At 41.8% G+C, this 25,648-nt stretch overlaps 1 protein-coding gene across 1 annotated transcript in view; it reads left to right on the top strand.

Moving 5' to 3' along the window:
• LOC306699215 (protein kinase C-binding protein NELL1-like) overlaps positions 1 to 25,648 on the top strand; it is a gene marked incomplete at both ends in the record, with an annotated part of 218,421 nt that overhangs the window by 15,942 nt on the left and 176,831 nt on the right. Inside the window, 1 exon segment of the mRNA XM_079163758.1 lies at positions 14,553 to 14,703. Coding sequence (XP_079019884.1) covers positions 14,553 to 14,703 — 151 coding nt within the window.

Raw genomic sequence — 25,648 nt, 5'->3', positions numbered from 1 at the left:
ATCACAATTGAACTGAATTGAACCTCTTGTTTGTTTCCCGTTAGCGTTACTAGCTTTATCAGGGATCGGGGAATAAAAAGCATAAATGCCGATCTCCTGATTGGATATTTTTGCTGAATATCGATAGTCAAATTTTATTTCACACTATGATGGTTGATCTAGGGATTAATTCACTGTTCATGCAGAACCGCGAGGGGGAATCTGTACGGATCACGATCGACAACGGTCTGTTACACCACTGATTTAAAATATGCCTGGATCGGCCCTCATATAGAGCATAAGGAAACTTTTAATGTTTTTTTTCTGTGGTTCCACCACTTGCACTAAAATAAAGCATTTTGCTACCTCTCAGTCTGCAGTCAGGCCAGTTTGTGGCCACTGAAAAGTCTCCACTCAGCAGGTTTACTTCATTTGAGCAGCTGCTGTCAACACATAAGCTTCCAGTGTTGTGACTGCTGTCTGTTCATTTTGGGTTTCTGGCTACTTTGCTAAGCAGTTTTGCGTCCAAGTGCCATTTTCTTGGAAGACCACTTTCAGGACAAATGCTGAACAAACCGGAATGTCCTGCAGGTCAGGCTGATTGGATGAACGCATGTAAGTTATGATGTTCTGGGTGGCTGAATATTAATATGGACGTGCACTTGTGTGTCTTAGATATGTCAGTATAATATCAGTAAATTGGTTACCTTTGATGGAAATTAGTTTTCCTCCTCAATCAATTCAATTCATTCATTTTCATTCAAAATATTCTCTTTGAACTAAACTCTATTAATTTGCAAAACATCAAGAACAGGGCTCTCATTTTGGAACACAGCATATTTTAAATTATGAAAACTGAGTCAAACTGTAGATTTCATTTTGCTTAATATAAACATGTTTTCCAGCATACTGTACGGAAACTTGGTCTGAAAAGAGAGCTGTGATAAAAGTTTCAAATCTGTAACTTGGACAATCTTAGGCCTGATTTGTGTGACTTAAATGGAAGATGATACGTTTTGGCACACAAACTGTAAACCACATGTCAAAATGTAGTACTTCGAAAGATCTGGATTTAGATGAAAATCTTGAAAGATGGCGCATTTGTTGCTGAGTGCTTTCAGTTTGTCTGCAGCATTTGTGGAGGACAACGTGTTTGCTTTGTACTTGTTTAGTGGTGTGTGAAAGAAGGTCTGAGGCTCTATTAGCCGCTCAGAACCAACGTCACTTGGTTTTTCATAACAGCATGGACACTGCACTGTATAGTGTTTTAAATCTCCAGCGCTTGGAAGGAGCAAACAGAAAGTGAAGGATTAAAGGATGCTGGATTTAAAAATAAAAACTCTGAGCATTGACTGCAACACAAGGCGAGCCGTCATTTTGTTTTAGTCAGGGCTCGAGGAGGTAGAGGCAGAGCAAAACACAGTTAGAGATGCTGCTGCTCCTCCTGACTGAAAGCTTTTCATGTCTTCCAGTTGTGTCTCTGAGGCAAGACAGAGAGCTGAAAAGTGAGAGGGGCTTTGATGGAGACAGAGGAAGGCTTATTCAGTCTTCTCGCTTAATGAACTTGGCTTGTTGTTTGCTTCAAAGGCAGCCAAGAAGTATGAATATGTAAGAAAGGTATACGCTCATTTTAGAAGTTAACCTATAATTCACAAACAGTTGTGGTGGACCGTGTTTGTGTGAGTCTTGGGAAAGCAGACATTCTTCATATTCTTGTTAACCAATGTGCACTGAGTCTTAAAAAACAAACAAAAAAAAGACCAGTTAAGCATAGTAGTGTCACATGTGTGGTGTTGGCATGTTCTCGTGTCAACAGGAGATTCCTCTGAGAGCTTTGGTTTCCTTCTACCCTGAAAGGCATCGTAGGCCCAAAGATGCTTTCAAGCCTTTTTATTTTTGCAAGATCAAGATCTGTCATCAGCGGTGCATGGTGTTGGACCGCGGGCAGAGCCAGGCGAGCAAAAAGCCAATAGGAGTAATTTATTAATGGAACCAAAGCAAAATATATACAGATGACGAAAATACACACTCGATGTACAGACGACTAAAATACACACTCACAACACACTTGCAGGTATACAACTGTTAGGCATGTACTTTGGAATGATTTTGATAACGTGAATGTACAGAGGTGTGCGCTGTGCAGCTGTATTATCTAGAAAATTATCGGAGTATCGGATCAGGACTCTGTATCTGCGGATAGTCGGTATTAAATGACTTGGATCGGGGGGGCAAAAAGCTTGATGAGGACAACCCTTCCTAAGAATATGCTGCCATGGACCAAGGCATTGGCCTCAGAACTGGAGTTTCACTCGGACTAAAACACCATTCAGACAGGTTTTATTTCTCTAAGTCATGTCATTTTAAAATAGCATGCGCAGGTCAGTGGTTTTAATCCTGTTTGGAGAGCATATGTGTGTGATTTTCCTCCACCTGCTCCAGCATTAATTACACTCTGAAATACCTAGACGTTTCCACTGCAGTTGGTCTGTTGCTGCATTTCCTCTTGGTTTCATCAGCTCGGTGTGTCCTTGGAGTTCTGTGGGTCAATGGGAAAAGGCAGGAAAAGCTTTTGGCTAATCTGATGGATGCTAGTGCGTAAACACCCCAACGTGTATTTAATACTATCAACTCACAGGCAACAGTCCTCTTCTTACTGTAGCTCTGCATTGCGGCCACTTATGGGTATTGCAACATATGCGTCTCCAGTCCATAGATGTCTGTATGTGCGCATCTATCTGCAGCTTTTTTTGCATGATAATTCAGCATATTGTTTTTATTAAAGCAGTATCGTCACCAACCCTAATTATAATGTGGTCTGGAACTAGTTTTACCTTTTAACCGTGGTCTTGAGTCTAAAACAAAAGGTCAGAGAGCTTCTCTGATCTAGATCTATTACTAAAACACTTGTAATAAGGCATCATCGGCATATTTAGAACACGTAGTGACACTTTCCACTCGCTTGTTTTGTCCTGTTCAAATGTCATTGTGCGTCACGGTGACCAACTCACGCAACTGGTCACGCTTTTAGCGTTTATAGCATATCGTAAATACGCGGTGCTCCCATTGCGAAGAATTCAGAAATAATGCAGTTAGTGCGACAATTCACACGTTTTAAGTCACAAAAGAAACAAGAACAAACAGTTGGAAAACAACTACGCAAAATGAAATCAAACTGAGAATGCAGCAAGTTGCTCAGCAGCTGACTGAATGATTGTCTGTTGATCAGCTAATAAAAAAATCAACTTATTTTTTCATTACCCCTGCAGAATATTAAACGTGCCTGAATGGAGCCTAATAAAGTATTACAACATAACTTTACTATGAGCAGGATATATAGTACCTGCCAGCCTCATACCGGCGGTTTATTAACACTAAAGCTTTAACTTTACAGTGCCGGATGACTTAGGGCTGCTAATGTATCACGCTGACAGAACCTCCAGAGGAAGGAAACCCCCGCCGCCTCACTCTCGCACACACAAGAGGGAGGAAGGCCACAGAGATTTTTCAAGCTCGTGTTACGCTCAGCTCGAATCTCCATGCTTGAGAGAGGATAGCGTTTGTCATGGCGACGGGGGAAACATCTGGAGTGCCATTTGTTTTAATAATTCATCGTTTCTGACTTCATAATGAACCACAGAACACAGTCAGAGTCACTAAACCAGGTAGCTCCCTCCCCTAACGCGGTCCCGTGTGAATAATCTCTCGCTGACACATGTTGAGAGTACACATAGAGATATTGTTCCACACGCAGAAGCTGGTTTGCATTTCCAGTCGCCTGCGTGTGATGAGTTGCCTCCCTCCTACTTCGCCTCTGTGTGAATTGATGCCCCATTTGCTCAGATAAGAGACTGAGGGAACTGTTTGTGTCGTTTGTTTCTTTCCCCCGGTTTGGAGAAGTGTTTGTTCTCCAGCAGGGCTGTAAGGTACTGACATGGCTGCTCATAGGGCTGCACGATAAGTAATACGCTACTAGATTTGAAAAGAAAGGTTTAGGATATAGTTTCACAGTGTTGAATGCTTGTGCATGCTGGAAATTGGACCCTAAAGATTTATTTTCAGAGCAGTAGTTATAGTGTAATGCACCCTACATATCCAGTAAAACAGAGTAACTCCACCTTCTCTGACTCTTGACCTGTTGTGTTCCCAAATCATCCAGCGTTTGTGTCTCTCCACAAGTCCAAAAGTCCCCCTCGATGACACTTTCTTTAACAGGCGACATTTCTATTAATCAGTCAGTAGAGGCATTCATAGTGCATTCCACTCATCTATAATTGTCAAATAAGCTCAAAATGTTGTTTTACATCACAGCCAACTAGATATCTTTGAGTTTTGTCAGATGGACAAAACCATCATCCTGGACTTTTTTTTTTTAGTTTTTTGGACTTCCCTCCCTTTATTGCTGTATGGTATAGTTGGTACATGTAATATTTTAGCTACGCAATCTATAATCTCTCAACTGTTTAATCTCCATTAATTTGTAATATAATTCTGTTCTCATTCCCTTAAGGTTCATTGTAACTGATTTTAGCAACAGGGTATCAGGGTAGAGCTACTGAAACACGTCTGACTACATCCTGTGTGCTTCACAGTGAAAGCCTTCCCAGCAGCACCTTCGTGCTTCATGTTTTGTCTTCAGTATTTTTTCCTCACTGTGAAGCAGCTGCATGATCGAAACATTGCGACGGAGGAATGGCGTTCGTATTCTCGTACCGTGGCCCCTATCGCCAGCGTGTGTTTAGCGACAAATGTGAACACACACACACGTGTACCATGTAGTATGTAATGGTTGCAGGTGTTTGCTGCGGTGCTACTACTTGGCTTTGACAGAGACGTTTTCTGGGAGAGAAGCAAAGCGCCCTTGGGTGACCCTTGGCTGTATTATCTCTCCGCGCGTCTCCTCCCTGTATGTCCTGTCCTGATCTTATCTCCCGGCTCTGCTCTGCATGCTGCCCACGCTGCACCACTTGTTTGCTCCACCGCCATCGTTTTTTTTTTCTCCACCTCTCTCTCTCTCTCTCTCTCTCTCTCTCTCTCTCTCTCTCTCTCTCTCTCTCTCTCTCTCTCTCTCTCTCTCTCTCTCTCTCTCTCTCTCTCTCTCTCTCTCTCTCTCTCCTTTTAAAGGAGAAAGAAATACAGCAGGGCTCATGCAGAGGGAAGCTATGTGGCCGTGGTTGTCAGCTTGTGGCTGTGACAGAATGATTAAGGAGACCGCCATAAACATGACTGCGTGATGATGAGGTTATTTTCCGATTTGTTGCTTTATTCCACATTGAACAACATGGCGGTTTAGAGCTCTCAATGGATGATTTATCACAAATACAAGGAGGACAGCGCTAACGGACGCCGTTATCCTTATCCTGGCATCATATTTTTCAAGTATGCAGAGCATGGCTAATTGAGATAAATTGCTGCGTAAGCAGTGCTGATGACTGGATGGAGGCTGGCTGGCGAGCCTGCTGGCTGGTGCCGTTCCTCTCTCGGATCCAGTGATCGGTTGTTATTCAGGCGGAGCGGTACGGGGGAGAGTGAGGGAGTAATTAAGCTTGGCTGAGTTGCGATGGGGAGAGCTCCTCTGTTTGAGCTCCACCGGATCTCGACAGGGGCCCCGGCTGTACAGTCGCGCGGTCCCTCAGCGTGAGCCACACTCCCAGCAGTGGGCCTACCGGAGGCCTGACAGATACTGATACTGCACCTCAAAGCACTCAGTGCGCCACTAAATTAGCTCACATCTCAATTCCACCTATTTCCCCTATGCGAGTGTGTGTTTTTTATGTTTGTGTGTGTGTGGATTCATGCTGTATGTGTACAGTGCGAGTGGTTTGAAGCACTGACTGCCAGCTGCCATGTTAAAACCTGCCCACAGCAGAGGAGGATTGTGTAGAACTGTGGGGGGGTGGAGCAGATTATGGATAGGATCTCAGCCTAGAGAGTTGTTAACAAAACATAGCACACACACACACACACACACACACACACACACACACACACACGCACACACAAAGACACAATCCCTCACAATACAGAAAGAGAGTTGTGCCCACGGGGACTGTAGTTGAGCGGCATACAGTTCAATTTTTTGAGTTTATATGAAATCTCAACATTTTGAAACACTTACTTTATTTAAATAAATTATGAAATGTATTTCTAAAGCACCGGTTTGAATTTGTGACTATTCTTGACTCTCACTTGTGGCTTTGTCTTCTACTGTAATTTACTTAATAAAGCAGTGACAAATCAAGATTTAATACATTTTTCAGCTCCCACCTTTTACTCTGACAATTTAAACCACAAGACCAGCTACTGTTTGCACAGAAAGAAACCACTTTTTGCTCTTACTCCAGCCTTTTGTGAGGTAGACTGAAAAGTACAGACATGACTAACTTCACTCAAGGCTATCTTTGAAATATGAGCTCTGTTTCCATGGTAACAATCAACAACTGCTACCAAATTGACATATATATATACAGTATATATAAAAGCATAGTCTGTCTTTGCGCGGGAAGCCCCATAAAACACATCCCTGAGATATACTTAAACTGGGCACAGTAGTGATGGAAATTACTTAAAATTACATGTTGGAGTTACTTCTTGACAAACAACAGTTTATGCAACTACCTAGTATGTCGATGCAGAATTTCTGGCTATAGCGTGGATTGCCAGCTGTGGTCAGTACTCTGTACAGTACCAATCCTACCAAGGCAACCTCCCTGAACACTTTGGGATGCTGCACACAAGTTCCAGCCCCTAAAATCACACATTGCCATTTCTACTTTTTCTGTTCATGTGTAAGTAAAACGAGATCGATTATGTAATTAAGACAGCTTTAGAGTTTGCTAGCATGTTTTCTCCTTTTGCAGCCTGGCTAGCTGTGTCCCCATGTGTCTCAATCATGGATTTTATATAAAGAAGTGAACGTAGTTATCGTGATGTCACCCGTTGGTTTTTGGACTGCGGAAGAGTGACAGAGAGACGCCGTATGCATCTCTGGTAGCGGCAGCGACCTGTCAATTACAATAAGCCCGCCCTAAAGCATACTCCGCTTTATGGACTATTTTGCTAAATGGGACCATCATTTACTGAATAAACATCATGCTGTGTTGAAAAAGACTCAAAACTAGTGATTCAGACCATAAACTCAATGTTTACAATGGTAATAAATCAAGTGAGAAGTAGAGTCATTTGCTCATGGACTTCTTTTTGCAACAAGAGGAGTCGCCCTCTGCAGGCCATTAGAGAGAATGCAAGTTTAAGACACTTCTGCATTGGCTTCACTCGTAAGAGCCGGAGGTTGCCGCCTCTGGTTTTAAATAATCATGTTTTGAAAGAAAGCATATGCAAGCTATCTTCTTCAATACATCTATGATACGTTTTTAACTCATAGCATTTTTTCAGTTGTTTATTTTAATTTAACTTATCCTACAGAATTTAAATTTTATTTCATTCAGCAGCTCAAATTGAGCATGACAAATTCTGATTCAGTCTGCTCAAGTTCCATCCCTTATGGTGCTAAGCTCATTTCATACCACACACACACACACATATGCACACACGCTCTATCCCTGCAGACAGTTCACAGCCTGACTGTGCATGTGTTTGGTGTGAGTGTGTTAGCGATACAACATGCAAATGTTGGTGCCCCTGCAGGAAATCGAAAGGGAAGTTCATTACTCTAATCTAATATTCCTCTGGCTGGATTCTGCGGCGGGGCTCAGCATTATTGTTCTTCGACTGACAGCCGAAACGCTCTCCCACAGATGGATGGGGTTCATTTCTCTGAGTTCTATCCTTATTTACTGTAATCAAACTGCAATCAGTCTGATGGCTTGTGATAGAGAGTTGTCTGCTCTGTTGAAGCCCACACGAGTTGAGCAAGCCCTCTCAGGATCTGTGGTCGGTCTCGTTAGATATATGACACATCACACCGATGACCTACCAGATAGAAGTTACAGGGTTTTTAATGTGTATAGTTAGGTTATCTACTTGCGAAGGGAAGGAAAAGTTGAACTGAATCATCAATATTTTATCAATTCAGATTCATACATTTTTCAGCAGCCGGGGAGTTCTTCAAATGCAAGCCAAGTCAACTTAAGGGAGGCTTGCTGAGAGCTTGTCTGTGTTGGTAGGCTGCTTGACATGCACTCACAGACTCCTTCACGTGCATCGAACTCTCTCCGTCCTTTGTCTTTTTTGTACGAGCACTTTTCACTTTCTGTGGCTTTTGCCAGTTTCTAAACCGCATTCAACATTTCTTGCCATTTTGCTCTTTTGTTAGCGTCTGGGCATCTGCATTCATCAGTTTGTTGCTCTTTGCATTTCGCCTTTGATGGAAAACTGCACACTGTATTCACGACATCTCTGCCTCGGCTGTAGTCAAGGTGATTGGTTGCTGTTGCTGTTTCTTTTGTTTTAAACGTTACCTTGAACCTTGGAGAGTTTTTGTGTGGATTGGCTTTTCCATTTCCCATCATGCCTCGGTCCTTTATCTTCAGTTCCAGCCCAGCCCCTGTTCTGCAGTCCAGTCTCTCTGCTTTTTAGTCTCCACTGCAGACCCGCCTTGAGCAGCGGAAAGCAGGCTAGCTCCTCAGGGACAGTCTGCTGTGTACTGGATGGATGACTGGCTGGCTAGCTTCATGTGTGGATGTACAGATGACTGGAGGGCTGGAAGTGTGGAAGTAAAGATGACTGCCTTCCTGCAGGATCAGAGAGAAAAAACAACCATGGAAGCTTATAACATGCGATGGAAATGAGAAAGGGTCTTGATTATTCATCTATGTTTTCTTGTTGAGTTTCCAAGTAACCATGCATGAATGAATGAATACCCTGCATGAACCCCCATAGCTGATTTGTGAGGATATGAATGGGAGACCTGCTCCCAGGTTGTGGTGTTATTTTTACGTTTTTAAATAATTTGGTAGTATACTGAGACAAATGAAAATATTTCATACAAAAAAGAGAGGGGAAAAGATATGATACAAAGGTCCTATCTTATATATATATATATAATGCAATTAGAATATAAGATATAAACGTAGGAAAACATACTATAAAGCCTACGGTAGCGTGCAAATGTGTCACCGTTTTTTAAACAAATTAAATAAGTGAAAGTATAAAGATTTAAGAAGAAAAATAACTAACTCACTCACTAATAAGTAAGTCTATTGGCAGGACTGCTACCAGTTTTAGCAGTTTAAAATGATTGACCTTCAGGGAATGTTTGCCAATATGCAATGTGGATATATTTTCAACTGGTTCAGTGTGTAATTGATAGGGACTCCATGGTTCAGCAATAGATTTGTTTGTGGTATTCCATTGGAACACAGATCCTTCCTCAGCTGTTACTGTTCACTTCACTACTAGAGACACAGTTAGCTAGCAGGATACATCTCACTATGGACTTCAGTGGTTTTATAATCAAACCAGTGCTGACCGCCATGACACGGCTTAGTTACATCCTAAGTGACTGAAAAGGGTCGGCTCAACAGCAGCATAAATCTGGCCGGTCTAAGGCCAAGGTTACACATGTCCAAGGCGACTTTTGTCATTTAATACTAAAATAAGTAAGAGGCAAAAATAACAAGGGATTTTAATTTTGAATTGTGAAATGTATTGGAAAATCATTGAATTTGCATATAGTAAGCAGCCAATCTTCAATAAAACAAGTCTACTGACTCTACAGGGAGGAAGAGTAATCAGGACAAAAATGGAAGACTATTTGTGTGAAGAATTTATTGGAAATTAAATTAATTTTCTCAGATGTTCCTTTGACCAAGAAATAAATCCAATCAGGCAGGTCATTGAAGTGTCAAGTTTGGACACAGAAATGCGGACACATATGATCAGAATAATCTCATTAAGACCAGCGTATAAACTAAGTTAAGCTAAGTAAGGTCTAAGTTACTGGATTAACCTGCAGGAACTGTCATAACTGTTGCAATTTCATTAAGGATCTTTTCAATCAGCTCCTCAGTTTCTTTGCTCTTGTGGTTCTGTAACATCTTTTGAATCACTTCTTAACACTGATCTTTTTTTAAAGCTCAATGTTAGCCCTCGTATTTCTCCTTTTCTAATATGCCTCACAGTTGTTTTTTCTTTATTTTGTTTTCTAAAATCTAATATTATGGTATTGCAGTTTGTTTCATTTCTTTTTTGATCTTAGAATTGCCAGATTTAACTTGTTGTCTTCATTTTTTCCATATACAGTGCTTTGTAACTGCTTTAAAGTTGTACTATTATTCATGATTATTTGCTTCAAACTAGAGCCATACGATAGGTGTGCTGTAGGTCTTTGCCGCAAGATATTAGGGCACACCTACTTCATTATCTGCACTATCATTAAGAGGAACATGAGCCAAAGGGGGCAACATGGCACCTGCTCGGTAGGTGGGTGGGTGGATGGATCTGTCAGCAGCATTTCCTCTGCCAGAAGGAATCACTGAGCTCGATGGGTTGCGATGGCCAATGAAAAGAAGCTTTTATCTTGTTATCAGTCCGTCATTGTGGGCTTAGTTAATTGGCTGCAACTGATGCCAGAAAACTTTGATGTGTTACTTGCACCTTTAATGTTGTTCCTTGCTGACACCCAGCAGCCTCTGAGCAGCTGCCAGTGATGCTGAATGTGTTGCTGCGGGGACCGTAACAATGTGAATGCTGTCCAACAGAGACAGCCTCTTTGATCTGGCGCCCGAGTCTAGATACAGTGTGTTTGTGTATCTGATAAACAGGCATGCCCCGACATTCACTTTATCCAGATTAAGGTTAGCCTGTATGCAAATGTAAATGATCTGATTACGAGAACTAAGCTTTGTGATGAGTTCCAAACTTAAGTAGTTTAAAAACGATGATTCACAAATCAGAAACTGAGCGCCACCCCCAGGATTCGCTTCTTTTTTCTGATTTATATAAATGTGAATTGATTGTCTTTTGGTTTTGGATTGCTATTCAGACAGAGTAAGTTATTTGAAGGCATAATCTTGGGCTATGGGAAATGCTGGATGCTTAATCTACCATATAGAAAAACTCTTACTTGCAGCCCTAATTATATTCTGTCTTTTCGTCTGTATCTTTAAAATGTCATGTGCTATTTGTCCCTGCTTAAGGGCTGTGTAGTCCACAAAACAGAGCTTAGACACGTGGTCACTTTCCACTTTCTTAAAACTTTCCCTGAAACAGAACAGTGGTGAAGTGAGGCCTGCAGCGAGCCGACATGCATTGTCTACAGAGCTACTCCCAGCTCAGCGAGCTGCTGCCGTTTTAGTTCTGCGGCGAAGTGCAGCCAGAGAGTACCCGCAGTCCTGTGACATGTTGGCCTGCGTTACAAAGATTTCTTTCCTGCCCGAGTCGTATGAACAAACCTCCCGGCCTCAAAAAAATGTAGTTGCTGGGATGAGCCGCACTTTGCTGCTGCCTTGTGTGTTTTCTGCGTTGACCACTTCTCTCGTTCTCTGCTGCAGCTGAGGATGGCTGTGGCTGCCACTAACAACTCCATTGACCTCATTGCATAGCGTCACGTGAAGAGGCACGTAGCACACATCCTCATATACAGACAGAAGTGGTAGTTGAGGTACGGTAGCCGATATGTGTCGCCCTTTTGAAGAATAATTCTGATGTCATCTCACTCAGCCCGTAATTAACAGCCAGCTATTACAGCAGTCAATACAAATTACAGCACTGCACACAGTTAACCTACAAACCAGCAGGAGGTGATGTACTGTAATGTTCCTGAAGGCTCGCAGACATTCTTTTGCCAGTTGTTGGCCTGCTGGACACCGGCCTGCCAGACAACTCTGCCCTGATTTAGTTTGTGCCCTTGGCAAAACAACTTGACTCTGATACAGTAATGTGCCTTTCTGGCTGTGACACGGGTCGTCCATATCGGGCCAGACAAAAGTCCACGCAGACTTGACGGGCTGCGTCTGTGGTGAGTGAAGTCTCTCTGGGCCGCGGCTGAGCTCCTCTTCCTCACTGCCAGTTAGAGAGGCCATCTGTAAGACTTATCCGAGCTGGAGGAGGACCCGCTGGGGTCCTGATTAAAGTGATGAGCTGTAAAATGGAGAGGGAGGGGTTCTGACAGCGGGCTGCTGCCTGCTACACTGATCCTCATCTTGTCTGCTGGGAGACGAACCTTCCTGCTCTACCTGTTTCCTCCTGTCACTGCAAATAGGTTTGTTTATGTCTACAAGCCTGTGACTGCTGTACGGTGGAGGCTGTTGGGATACATCCATTATTATTAGTGCACTGTGTTGACTGTGTGCGGCTTTTTTAAATTTTGGTTTCGATTCGCTAATTCCGCTTCAGGTGCAGCACAGTTTGTAAACAACTGACGCTTGGTACGCTATCATCTTGGACTGTGTGTGTGTGTGTGTGTGTGTGTGTGTCAAATTTAATGATGTCAATTTTGGGTCTATAAGCCCTTCGTCAAGCAGCATCTGGTAGCATTTGGTCTCTCTAGCTCTTGTTACAGACGTCTGCGTGTAAACAGACTGCACTTAAACCCAGATTATGTTCGGAATACAAAATACTACATTTTTTCAAAAGTCAAGTCAAGTATTTGAGGATTATAAAGAACTAAGCAGTGCATTTTGTCAGGGCTCAATATGATGATGTGACTGCACTTTGTGAAACAGCCCATGCAGATAAAGTTACTCTATGTCTCAACACCATAAAATAATCCACACTAATAGCAGGGAAATTCCACGATGCTCAATACCCAATATGATACCACATTAATAAACAATGAATCAACATGCACTCCTTTATTACTGTTTGCGTAATGTTTTTTTGCGAATGTATTATTAATCCCTGATGATCCGTCTCAAGTTTGTCGTCAAAAACTAAATTGAACAAGATTACATTTTAAAACATTATACGGTTATAATTTACCTTCGCCCAAGGTACGACTGTGCAGCTCACCGGCTGCTAACAGCTAACATTCACTAACTCTCTTCCTGCCAATGTTAACACACATTTGTTGTTCACAGTGTAGCATTAGCAGGGAAATTGAATGTCGTCGCCGGGACACAGTCGGTCTAAAGCGCAGATCCCCGGGACCTGCGGTAGTGTTAAAAAAGGAGTACTGTCATGCTTTAAGAACTTTGGCGTTGACTAGGTTTCTAAGTATTTGTAGCCAAGTTCTTTGCTGGGTGTTTCGAGTGAGACTCATTACAACAATTTGTTTGTATCGATCACAGCTGTTAAGACCGTGAACTTGACTGTATTAAGCGCTCACATGAGGAGAGATAGCTGCAGTTTAAATGGGATTGAATTAATGTGGAAACAATTTGTTGACCTTGAAGTGAACCACACAGCTTATTTTTTTCTTCTCTTGTCAGTCAGGTGAAAGTAAAAAAACAAAACAGATCTTCGCATCATGAAAATAGTGTGTTTTTGAAGATTTGAAGCTGTGTTCTAATGAGGACCGGAGGATGAGGTGCTCTATCCAATAGGCTCCGACAGCAGGGAGGCTGAGTGTGGAGGCAGGCGGGCCACTGTCTCCCTGGGGAGTTTTAAAAGCCCTGCACTGAGACAGCCACAGGCTCCTCTCCACTGGACTGCCTGTCATGTTGTGTATCCACAGCCGGCTGTGTGGATCCACAGCCTGGTGCTCAGATTAGTCCTCAGTGCTGGAGGCTCCGACATGTAGTTACTGTTGCTACAAGTTCCTCAGGTTTCCTCACCTACATTCAGGTTCACATACAAAGGGATGGGACAATATAGGAGTCGCCGATAGCGATGAGTTGATCATGTTTGTTTTTTTTCATTATCGGGATGATTGTGACCATCTTCACGTGAGTGACATTAAAAAGCTGTTTAGCTTGTTGTCATGAAGTGAAAATAGAGGCTTCATGCAAAGTTTGTTTTTCACAAAAAAGGATGTTCACTGAATTTGTGTTTACTATCTTTGATGCAATACAAGTGTTTGTGGACATGCACCGTAAGAAACGAGACTAGTCTGTTTACAATGTCAACCATCTAAGTTGACATTCGCTAATTAGCGTGAAACACAAAGTACATCCGAGACTGATGTTGATGTCAGTGTTGCATGTGTTTGATCATGAATTACACATTTAAAAAAATGATCTATATGTAAATACAACATCCATAAAGTCCTGCCACTACATTGCTTACAATAGAAACTGTTAGATGTCATTTAATCATTTCAGTCTGGGATTATCCCTTAGAAGCAAACTACAAAGCTGTGGGCAAAAGGTCTGTCCACAAGTAGATAGACTTACCAAGGGCAAAATCTTTCGAGGACATAGTGTTCTTTTAAGTGTAAACAGGCACACGCATGCAAAGTTTACTCTCTAAGTATCAGTATTCATGCACTAGTTTGGTGTAGCGAGTTGCCATCAAACGATGACTTTTTCTTAATGCCTGCCAGAGCTGCCAGAACTGTTGATGAAATATACTTTCCAAAGTGTGAAGGTGTTCCACCATGTGTGATTAGATAGCTTAATATGTTGCTCCCACTTTTGGCAAGCGCACATGCAGGATGCACACAGCAGCACATCGCCTGTGTAAAGGGTTTACACAAGCTCATGATTTCCTTCAATTTTACTTCATTCCTTCAGATGTTGGGAGAGCAGTTCACGCCCCGGCACACATCACAGAGAAAGTGGTGCAGCTGTTCAGGAGGAAAAGTGAGTTTACTTTCTTGGCCTCCATCCAGCAGAAGTCCTCCACGTCAGGAGTCATATTCTCCATCCACGAGTCAGAACACAGGTAATCCGTCTGTAATCCTCTTCATTTTAGCCCGCAGCTCCTTTTCTGTACAGTTGCTGCACCCTCCCATTTTAACGTACGTTCTCATCTCACTCATAGCTGTTTGTCGATGGCTGTTGATGAGGTGTAGTAAAGTGAAGATCAGTGCGAGATTACTCCACTGCCAGTTTAAGCCTACGGGTGGAATAGTGCACCGTATCCTCCTGTATGCTCAGGGCAGGAAGATAACCTTCCGTGTATTGTGTCTGTAAGATGAGTGCGAAGCACTAAGCAATACCAAGCATGCTGATAATGCTGAGTTTTATCGTAGAACGCTGCATAAACAGACATGCAGCATCCCTGATAACTTCAATTTATGGCCTTGTAACTGAGCTGCGATGAACGACCAGAGCACATAAATAGGTACCATTTTTCCTTTCTTTTTTCTCTGAGTAATAATTTTAACATTGGTTATCTCTCCTTGGCTGTTTCTTATTGAATTTGTTGCAATAGGCTGAATTTTGCTGCAGAATGTGATGGCTGCAGGACATCAGCGAGTGGCAGCAGCGAGCTCACCCCTCGCCCCCTGAGAAACACTACAACTATTGTTTTAGAAGGGCAGGAACATTGATTTTCCCGACACTCCTCTGAAAGTAGAAGCCTTCAGTTCTATGAAACACGCAGTCGAAGTGAGCATGCGAGGGAGTGTGTGTATAGTTAAGAAAAAGGCAAAATCATACACAATGGCAGATTGATGGAGAGAGTTGCGAGGGTTAATCTCAGGGGTTATCAGATTATTAAAGGGATACATTAAAAATATCTGTCACAATAGTTTTTATACAATTTATTTCTCTTTGCTCTACTTTTTTTGTGAAATACTGGATTCTATCTATTCTGGCCTCTTGAAATCCTTCAAATTAGAGACATCAGAAAAAGAGAGACTCTATAAGGTCCATTATCTGCGATTAGGGGTCATAAATATACCTTGCTTGATTTTTAGGGGTCACAAGACAAACATAGTTGGAAACCACTGCTCTAAAACGTAGTAAAAAGAGGCATCTGGTTACTCTGCAGTGAAAAATAGCTGCAGGTTCGATTCATCACTCAGACAAAAGCTTTGTTATGCTAAATTAAATCCCATTGAAACGGAAGTTAGAGCTTCTTTAGCTTCTGTACTGTGAGTATTCTCCAGTTAAACAGAACATTTGAGCGGTGCACAGTTACAAGAGGGATTTAAATCAAATCCTTTGAAATCACAACATATATCACAGCAACAATGACTGTTCTGCATCATTCACGTCGTAATGCTTCTAAGTACCTTTTGCAGATGATGCATGTTTGTATTTCAGTGAAGTATGCAACACTATTGGAGTATTATTTTCTTTGTGGTATTGCTACTTTTATGTAAGCAAAGAATCTTTCTCCACCAGTGTGTATGTGCATGCCTGTGCACTCATTTTTCTTCAAGCCCCTACTGTATGATCCACTCTTGAAGAGAAATGTGTTGGCCCCTGCTGTGCTTTTAAGGTGACCCTGAAAGTTGCCTTTCAGTCCCCTTTCTCTCTCTCTTTCTGTCTCTCTGACAGTCTCTCTCATATTACCTGCACACATAATTGCCACACAGCAGACTGGTAAAACAACAGCAAGGATAAATGGAGCCAACTCACTGTACTGTCCTCCTCCTTCAGGCACAATGACATGCTCCGTGTAGCATATATAGCTCAGAGGAGTGCTCGGATTAAGAAAATATTGCATTACAGGCACTTAGGCGCGCACAAACACACTCGGTTGTTAGACACTGTACTGATTCCTGAAGCCAGTCTATGACATTCATAATGTTCAGAGGGTTGTTGTTGACTTTTTAAGGATGTGTTCCCGAAAATTGCAAGCCATATTTCTGTACTTATCATAGGCACAGTTTAAACTTTTAGGGATTCATCACAAATAAACATCTTGAGGGAATTTAATGTCTACAACAGAGGCTTTGTTCACATGCACATTAATAATCTAGATACCATTGCATTTTTTATATCCCGACTAATATGCACAATGAGTGATGAAATATTGCAAGAATTACCATAGAAACTAAACTTGCACAAACTGCAACATTCGACAGTAAACCAGACACGTATCCCAGCTATTGGCTTTTCTCCAGAGATGAGCCTTGCAGGCTTGTTGATAGACCTTAACTTATTAAAACAAAAAGAGGTCTAGTGAATTGGGATGCCGTGTGTACCGTGTCTAATCAGAATATGATGTGAGCGAGTTCGGCCATGAAATCAAATCCAATTTTTTTTAATCAGGTTGAATGTCCTAACTGGCTGCGAGTGAAGCCTCGCTGCACGGCGCGGAGCTGAACATCTGTTGGACGCCCTGTTTTCTAATCATTCCTGTCGCTCGTTTAGAAATTCCCACAGTGGAAAATTTCTAATTTATGAAGTTGAAATGAAGAGTAATCGATACGATACCTGCTCACTACTGGCTGGCTGGAGGGAGATCCCCAGGGAGCTGAAAGTTTCCTACTTGCTGCTAGATTGTAGTCAAAACATTTTTGCTTGAGAAGTACAAACATGGGAAGATAGCAAGTACAACTCACCCATCCTGTAAGTGGTTACATATCCAGTCAGAGCTTATAGGTACGTGGTTTGAATGACTGAACAGAAGTGCACATTAAACAGATTTAGTGTGGACAGAGAGTTATTAGTTATTACAACGAAATAAAAAGACCAGATTAAGTTATTGGATCGGTTTCTTACTCTTTTAAGAAGACGCAGCAAGGTCAATATCATTCACCATTACAATAAATTATCAGTTCAATGTTATTATAAAAAATTGTAGATTTTATTTAAATCCCGACATGTATTTCTACGGGTTCAGTGAGCTCCCTTAATCCCTGAAATTGCACCTGTGGTATTTACCCCGAGTGGAATGTAAAGCTGGGCCATAGGGCCTAAATCTTCTCTCCTGATATAGGTCATTTCATATCTTGATAACAATATATATCACGATATATCATATTTAATAGATAGCCTAGATGGTAAAGCCTTTTTTTGTATACTAATGTGTTAATTAAATACTTGACAAATTAAAAGTACTGTGTATATCTCCTTTCAGTAAGAACATAAACATCAGCTTCAATATAGTAAAAAGAGTAACGTGGAGGAAAAAAAGAGAACGTAATTGTGTCACTATATGTTGATACATTTTCATGGCGATATGATTCCAATAAATAATAAATATCATATTGAATTATCAACCAGCCGTAGTGGTATGTAGCCATACACACATTGTTTTGATTTAGTTTTGAGCAATAAATCCTCCAAACAAAACAACAAAATATATGATTTGTCCTTGGCTTCCAAAAATAACCAATATGAGCATACAGTATATGTGTAAGGTGTATACCGGCAATACTGTCATAAAAATGATTCATGACTGCTTTGTGATCTGCCTCCGCTGTGTACAGGCTTTAGTTAGATTAAGGCACAAGAAGAGAACAATTGCGGTCATGCTTAAAAGAAACCAGATTACTTTTGGTATGGGTAACGAGATGTGTAGAATTGTCTTCCAAGTCAAAGTCAGGTTTGTTGACCCATCCATCCACCATAAACCTCCTGCCTAAGGGGATTTGTGGTGGCATAACAATGTCTTTACACAGTGAGGCCTGTGGATTATCCAGAGTAGCGGGATACTGACTGTGGAAAGAAACATCGCTGTCGAGGTGGCGGACGTTTTAAATGTGGATATCTCAACATCTCTACACATAAGCCTAAAACAATCTGCATGGACAGACATCATAGGGGTAAAAGAGAAAATGAAGCATTCACAGATAAAAATACAGACTGAATAGTTAACCATTTATTTCTTAATTAAATCAGAATAAACCCCAAGTATGTTACTTGATTTTCAAGGCTCTTTTTCCTTTTCCTCCAAATATTGTATATATCTGATCATGTAGAAATAGGGATGCAACTCCAGCCAAGACAAGCCGCAGCAGGCTGAAGTTGTTTTGAGACAAGCTGTTGTGTGAGTCAGGCTCCAACACTGCGAGTGTAATTAAATTTGGCGAGATGGAGGCTTGACTGGCTCGGAGCAGACCTGTGCCCCATTGTGACCAAGGATTTGTTCTGAACCTCTGAATCCCCTCTGAAGGCCCTATTAGAGCTCTCGGCCAATGCCCATTCTTTCCCATTATAACACAAGCCTCCCATTCAGTCAGCTAACAGACAGCTAGTTCTATCACTCCGCCAAATCCAATCATACATTCCTTCTGTCCCTTCTTTAACTTCTTCGTCTTTCTCTCAGCACAATTGAACCATCCTCTCTTTCCTCCCACCTCCTCTTCCAGCTCCGCTTTCCCAATATGATAATAACCTCCCTTTCTCTCATCCTGCGCTCTCCTCATCCTCAAAGTGAAAACGTCTTGAATGAAAGCATTTCGGCGTAGCCGCTGCAAAAGCAGGAGAAACTTTTCTTTCTTCTTCTTGTGCCCGGCACTGGGGAACGGGAGAGAAGGTTTTTATTGATGCTCCACTAAGCTGAATAGAACAAAAGTAGCCTCTTTCTGCCTAGCCAGCAGTTTTTGTTGAGTCCCAGTAACGCTCTCATTGTCAGCAAGTGGCAGAAGCTCTGTGATGAACTAGCTCAAAGCCCAGTCTCTCTCCAGCGCTCTTCCCACCTGAACACTTAAACACCAAAGATGCTCAGCCAGCTCCTCCAGATGCTCTGTTCATCTGCCTGCCCTTTGCCACTCTACAGGTCTCTCTCTCTCTCTCTCCCTCATTGCCTCAGTTCATGAGCGCTTACAGGTTCTTCTCTTTTATGGAAACATGCTGAGCTGAAGGCAACATGAGCAGGGAGTTGAAAACACACAGAGATGGAGTAGAGGGGGTTTAAAATGTTACTAAAACTAATCAATCAGTCAAACACACACACATATAAGAAATAATGCCTTTGGTAGTTAAATCATGAAGTTTTAACAGTCAGAACTAACTTTTAAATGTCTATCTTACAGCGATGCTGATCCTGGCTCGGATTGTACCTCATTTGTACATTGCTTTGTACAAAAGTGTCCAATATAAAAACAAAGGTGCACTAAGCTTGAATGTTTGATGAATGAAAACAACCTTTGGCTGTAAAGCGTTGTCTAACACTCTTCATTCAAACTCAGAAACAAGCGGCGGTGTATGCAAGTAATCGGCTCAAAGTCATCATATAATACACTTTTTTACAATCTTGCCAAAAACGAAATTAAACTCAACAAGCTGTCTGCCCGCTTAGCAGCGTCTGAGAAGAGGCGAGGGTCAGCACTGCGCGTACTTGTATTTCCGTTAGCCCAACTGTGACGCTAAGTAGCGACTGGGGGTCGGCGATGCACTCAGCCGTGTTATCACTAGCGCCCCCTACAGATGGGTGTAAAGTAGTAAAAATGGGCCACTGAGCAACTTCCATAAGAAACCTCTGCAACCTCTGTATCCAGTTCTCTTATTCATCCATGGACACAACCACAAAGAGGGAGCAGGACGTATTCTTGCTCGCTTGCTGACTGGACCGCTGCCTAGCAGCATTGCACTCAGTGCTGCTACCTTTTTGCAAATTACAGTTCTGTAAGTTGTATTGACTTCTATGGAAATCGCCCCTTTTCTACTGAAGTAAATCACGTGTTTGCTACCTTTTTAGTGAGTTTTTACTTTCAACAATCTTTCAGTAATCAAGTTTATTAGTATTATTGATTATAAGTTGGACCAGTAAGTAGATTTGCTAAATCTGTTGTACATCTGCAGAAGTTTACTACACTTTGGCATTCCTAAATGTCTGCAATCCTGGCAAATGAAGTGTCATCATGATAAACAGGTCTCCTTTTTGTGGGTTTGGATTGCATCAGTCCGGGTTTAAAAGCCATTTTGTTCATCTAATAAAAATATACACAGCATCTGAAAACAGCTGGGATGACATATTGCTAAGAAATACTACTACGATAGTAATACTAATCATTTTTTAAAGGCAATTTGATTTGTTTGTTATTCCTTGGCAGATGATCTGAAAATTCTTAAAATGAAAAAAAAATGAAAGTGTTGTTGGTGCTGTTCTGGGGCTGCCATGGTGAATCTCTGCTCTCTCTGTCTGTTTATTTTATGCTAAAACTTGATCGGTAGAATTTTATAAAATGTGTTTTGACATCAGAACGGGTTTGTGTGTGAATGTTATGAGACAGGAAATCCTGCTGGCCTCGATCCTGAACTCCTGATCTCCCTCGTGGTGAAGGGGTGAAGGGGTGAGGGATGAGCTGCACCCTCTCACCTCAGACAGACACCAGTGTCTACACTTCACTCCCTGGATTCTTCTTCAGTGGTATTTGCTCTCAGAAAAAGGATGCGGTACGGTACAAATGCTGACTAACAATAATTCCCTCTGCTCCTCAGAGTCTTCTCCTGAATTTAAACTAACATAGGCTGACCAAAGTAGACTTTTGTACTTCTTACCCAGAATTACAGCTAACTAATGCTAAGTGATGCGTGATGTAAGGTCTGTAACATCACGGTAATGTCTAACTTCCGCTATGATTTAGTCCCATATATATATTGAAGTAGCCCAGCAGTTCTATCAACGTCTGTATGTCGTCAACAACTGACTCAAATATAATAAAGAAAGTTCAATTGAATAATAGCTCAACAAAATGTATTTTCAAATTGAACTGGATGCATTATAAGTAATACATACTCTAATGATAAATAAATCTCTCATTTCAAGTGAAATAAGAACTGCATTTTGGATTAAAAGCTTTTGAAAAATGTTTATCTTGAAATAAAGTGCTTAGTTTCCGAAATATTTATTTAACTGACTTGTCCTTACCCTGCAGCTTTAGATTCAGTTCATTCATGTGTGAAGTTATGTCACCCAAAAAGTCACAATATTATATTCTCATCTTCTAAAAAGAGAAATGTGTGTGCAGGGACTTTATCTGTGGTTATTAAACCACTTGTTTCAGCTCTATTTGTCTCCGTTAACATCATTGTTGGTGCGTGAATTAATGTGTTAGCATTCTGATCATATTGAGCTCTTAGATATTTTTATCTTCTGTGACTTCATTCTGGATGTGAGTGGGTACGTTTGCTCAAAAGATGTGTGCTTTGTCTCGCAGTGGCGCTTATCATTCCTGCTTTTAATAATCTCCACCGTCTCTGAACATATGAGACATACTGGTTTGAACTGCCAGTGGGAAGAATCAACATTTAAGAGTCTGTCGATTCTTGGTTAAAGGCTCTGGTCTCTCTGGGCTCGTCCATTCTTCTCTTTTTGGAGAAGTTATTTCAAATTATGTGAGATAACTGCTCTGACTCACATACTCCTCTGACTATTCATTCTCTCTCCCCTCTCTCATTGTGTGTGTGTGTGTATCTCACGCAAACCGCGATGCTTATCGGAATACACATATTTGATTGGCTGAGTAGCATCACGCGTTTTCATTTACGACGCATTGCAATTGATCGGCGTGTTTGCTGGACCGCTGAACGAGTGCCGTAAAGGCTAGAAAAGCTGCGTTGGTTAAAATAGAAGCGCTCCTTCAAAATGGAATAATTCTCAATTATCTATCGGTTGTAGGTCCAGGGTCCGATTACATAATTATTTGTTGTTGACATGAAAAATATTAATTGGTGGAGCTTTAAAAAATTACATTGACATTTGGTCTGTCAGTTGCTTCCTCCATTTTTTTGGAAGTTGCCCTCAAAAACTAAAAACACATCATGGGGCAGAGAAGCTCTGCTGAAGACGCATATAAGAAGGACGTCTGAAGAACATTGAACCCACAGGAAAATAAATTACTCACACAGAGGCTCAAAAAGGCAATCTTACCCTCACCCTGCCTCCCACTGCCCCTCCACTGTGTTTGTTGTTAGTTTGAATGACAGGATCCTCCTGAGCCTCCTCACCCCTGAGACTACCAGACCTCCCTCACCTGTCCAACAGTATTCAGACCCCAGACACTTTCATCACCTTGGCTGCCCCTTTTCCTCCAGAAAGGATGAAGCACAAAAAAGCTCTCTGGCCAAAAGAAAAGCCCCTCTGAAACCACAAAAGTATCTTTCAACAATGGGATCCACTGCCTGTTTTTCAGTTTGATTCCTCAAATATAAGAAATCTCAAATTCTAAACTGAAATGCACTATACTATAGTCTTTAGATGTACTTTAAATCGGGTTTTGTTATTGTTTTATTTTTTATTGTACAGGCAGAATACCGCCACACACATAAGTGATGACTGAGAGAGATTATTTTTGAATGAGTCTACATTTTTTTGTTAGGAAAGTCTTTGTCATTCTACCGTTTTAAGTAATTTGTTTCTGATAATGCACACTTTTTCTTGAGTAAATAATTTCAATGCAGGACTTATACCTTAAGTAAGTATTTTCGCAGTGTGGTATAGCTTCTTTTACGGAGATAAAGGATCTGAATACTTCTTCCACCACCGGTGTCTCATGAGAGTTTTCATGAAGCGAGCTCGCGTGGTCATTAAAGAGCACTGCAACTCGGACCGTGGTGATTACTGATTCACAAACTTGTTTTATTCCAAGTAAGCGAGTTAGCTTGCTCACGGACTTTACACAATCTAGAGTTATTCCTGAGCTGTGTCTTGGATTGTTTGTTTACTCTTCTGCACCCTGTGGTTCCTCCTTCTCTGGCCTGTCCCATCAACTGTGTAAACCTCATGGCATCACTGCCCTGATGGACCTCACTGCGAGGAACCCCAGGCGGTCTGCCTCGCACCATGCCCTGCAGCTAATTACGCCGCACTGAACACACAGTGTGTTCTCACTCACTGGGAAAACACAAGTTCATTTGCTGCCGTTCACCACATCCCATTGATCTCTATACCTTGACTTTACACCTCTCTGCCATCACCCTCCGGTGTGATGAGACAATCTGCTGAATCCAGAAACTCCATCAAGGGTGGTCTTCATGTGACGACTGAAGCAGAATGCCTCACAACCAATCCTGGTCCCATTTTTCAGGTCACTTACTGAAGGCATCGGTGCCAGTTTTCCCCCACATCGTCGTTTCTGGTCTACCACCACCTCCTCCTCCCATTCCACGGACAAGCTCCAGAGTGTTGACCTCCCTATTGAGCAGATAATTGGCTGTCAGCTGCCCTCCATAAAAAACGCAGCATGACACCGCTGGGTTAAGAAAAAAGGACAGGATGATATACAGCCAACCCAGCACTCTTGGGGCAGCCATTCATTTCGAAAAAACTTTTCTCTCACAGATGACACCAGTGCGTTTTGATGAAGACCACTTGTCACCTCTACAGCTTCTTCCCAGAGCTGTCACCGCACTCCCCAGACCCTTCCACAGCCCACAATCTCCATATCAGGAGCCACAGCCTGCGACCCCGACACTGTGCCTGTTTATTTATTACTCAGCAGTTTGAATCGCCATAACTCCTGCTCTCAGCACATTTATAATACTGTGAGCGGCATGCGCTCGGGGCAATTCGGCACCGCCAATGCTGTCTGCTAAAAGTGCTTGTGTTATGTAAAGGATCCGACAGAGAAATATAACATTTCACCTGATCAGGTCTGTTTGTTATTGTGTCATGTGACTTGTTTCCGGAAGAAAAACGGTGTTGTCAAAGTTTGTTGTATCGATGGAGAGAAAGCGGCCTTGGTGTTATCAAAAAGACTTTCCATGTCATGGCTGAATATTTAGCTGATTTCGGCAATATGGATGCCGCACGAGGTTTCAGAACCACACTTCTTCTTGAGCGAGACACACAACAAACGATCGAATCAAGCGAAAGTTTGCAGAAAGACCTGTTTTATTTCTCTGTCGGGTTTTATTTAGGATGTTGACACAATCTGAGCCTGGTAGTGACACAAACAGGCACTTCGGTGGTTGTACATTGACCAGAGTGATTTTGAGATTCCCCCCCTAACAATAAGATATGATAGAGGTGAATAGAATAACACTAGAAAAATGTAATAGCCACATCTCTTTCCAGAAATAGTTTCCCAATTACTTTGGATAATACGCCATTGAGTCACATGGCGTTAGGTCTGTGGCTTAAGTTACGTTGCAAGCTAACTTATTTTAAGCCAAACCATGATGTTTATTTTCTAGCCCTAACTAAGTGGTTTCGTTACCTAAACCCAAATGCTGCAAGATACTATGCAAAAGGCCGACGTCATAGTGATGCTCGAGGCTCTTGCCCAAGCGGCAACATATCACGAGTAGGGATGAGATCACCTTGTGGTTCTTGTTCTATTTTGGTTTACTTTAGATAAAGTTAGTGCCAGCCCTTTTTTTCCGCTTCTCTCTGCACACTCCGAAGACAAATGTCTGCACTTGCAGTAGTAAACATTAACAATATCTTTTATTCTGTTCTCATGTCACCTGGAGCTTCGTAGTAGTTGACACTGGTATGTAAGCGCTTGACTTTGTGGATAATAAAAAATCATATCCAGGTGTGTCTATTCAGATTTTGCTACTGTCGTGATGCAGAAAATCCCCTTTTACACCTGCAAAATCTTCCCCCTAAATATTTCCCTTTACAATATTAAATTACATTCATTCCACCACTGTGGAGCCAGAACAGAGATATGACAGTGATATTTAATATGTAGACATTCTTGCAACAACAAAAAAAAGGGGAAACAATTGCATCACAAAGTGTTTCTTTGCATTTTCTTTTCTTTGACAATTGTGGTTTGGTTTACTAGAAATGAGAAAGGAATAAAGCTGTGTCCCAGTTCAGGGGCTCTCGCCTCTCAAGTCCATATTCTTAGACCGAATGCATCGTAATTGGCCAACAAAGCCTCTTGCTTTTCAAAGGATTCTCCCAGTGCGGCTCAGAAAGTGCAGCAGTTCTTGTCCAAATTTGGAGGACACAAGCAGTGTGTCCTTTTCAGCCCTCAATGTCCCATCGTCTATTGTCTGCTGTTCATTGTTTACTCGCAATTATTTGGTTA

The sequence above is a fragment of the Pholis gunnellus genome, assembly GCF_910591455.1.
Source record: "Pholis gunnellus genome assembly, chromosome: 1".
In the NCBI taxonomy this organism is placed as follows: domain Eukaryota; kingdom Metazoa; phylum Chordata; class Actinopteri; order Perciformes; family Pholidae; genus Pholis; species Pholis gunnellus.
This window is presented reverse-complemented; position numbering and strand designations above follow the sequence as displayed.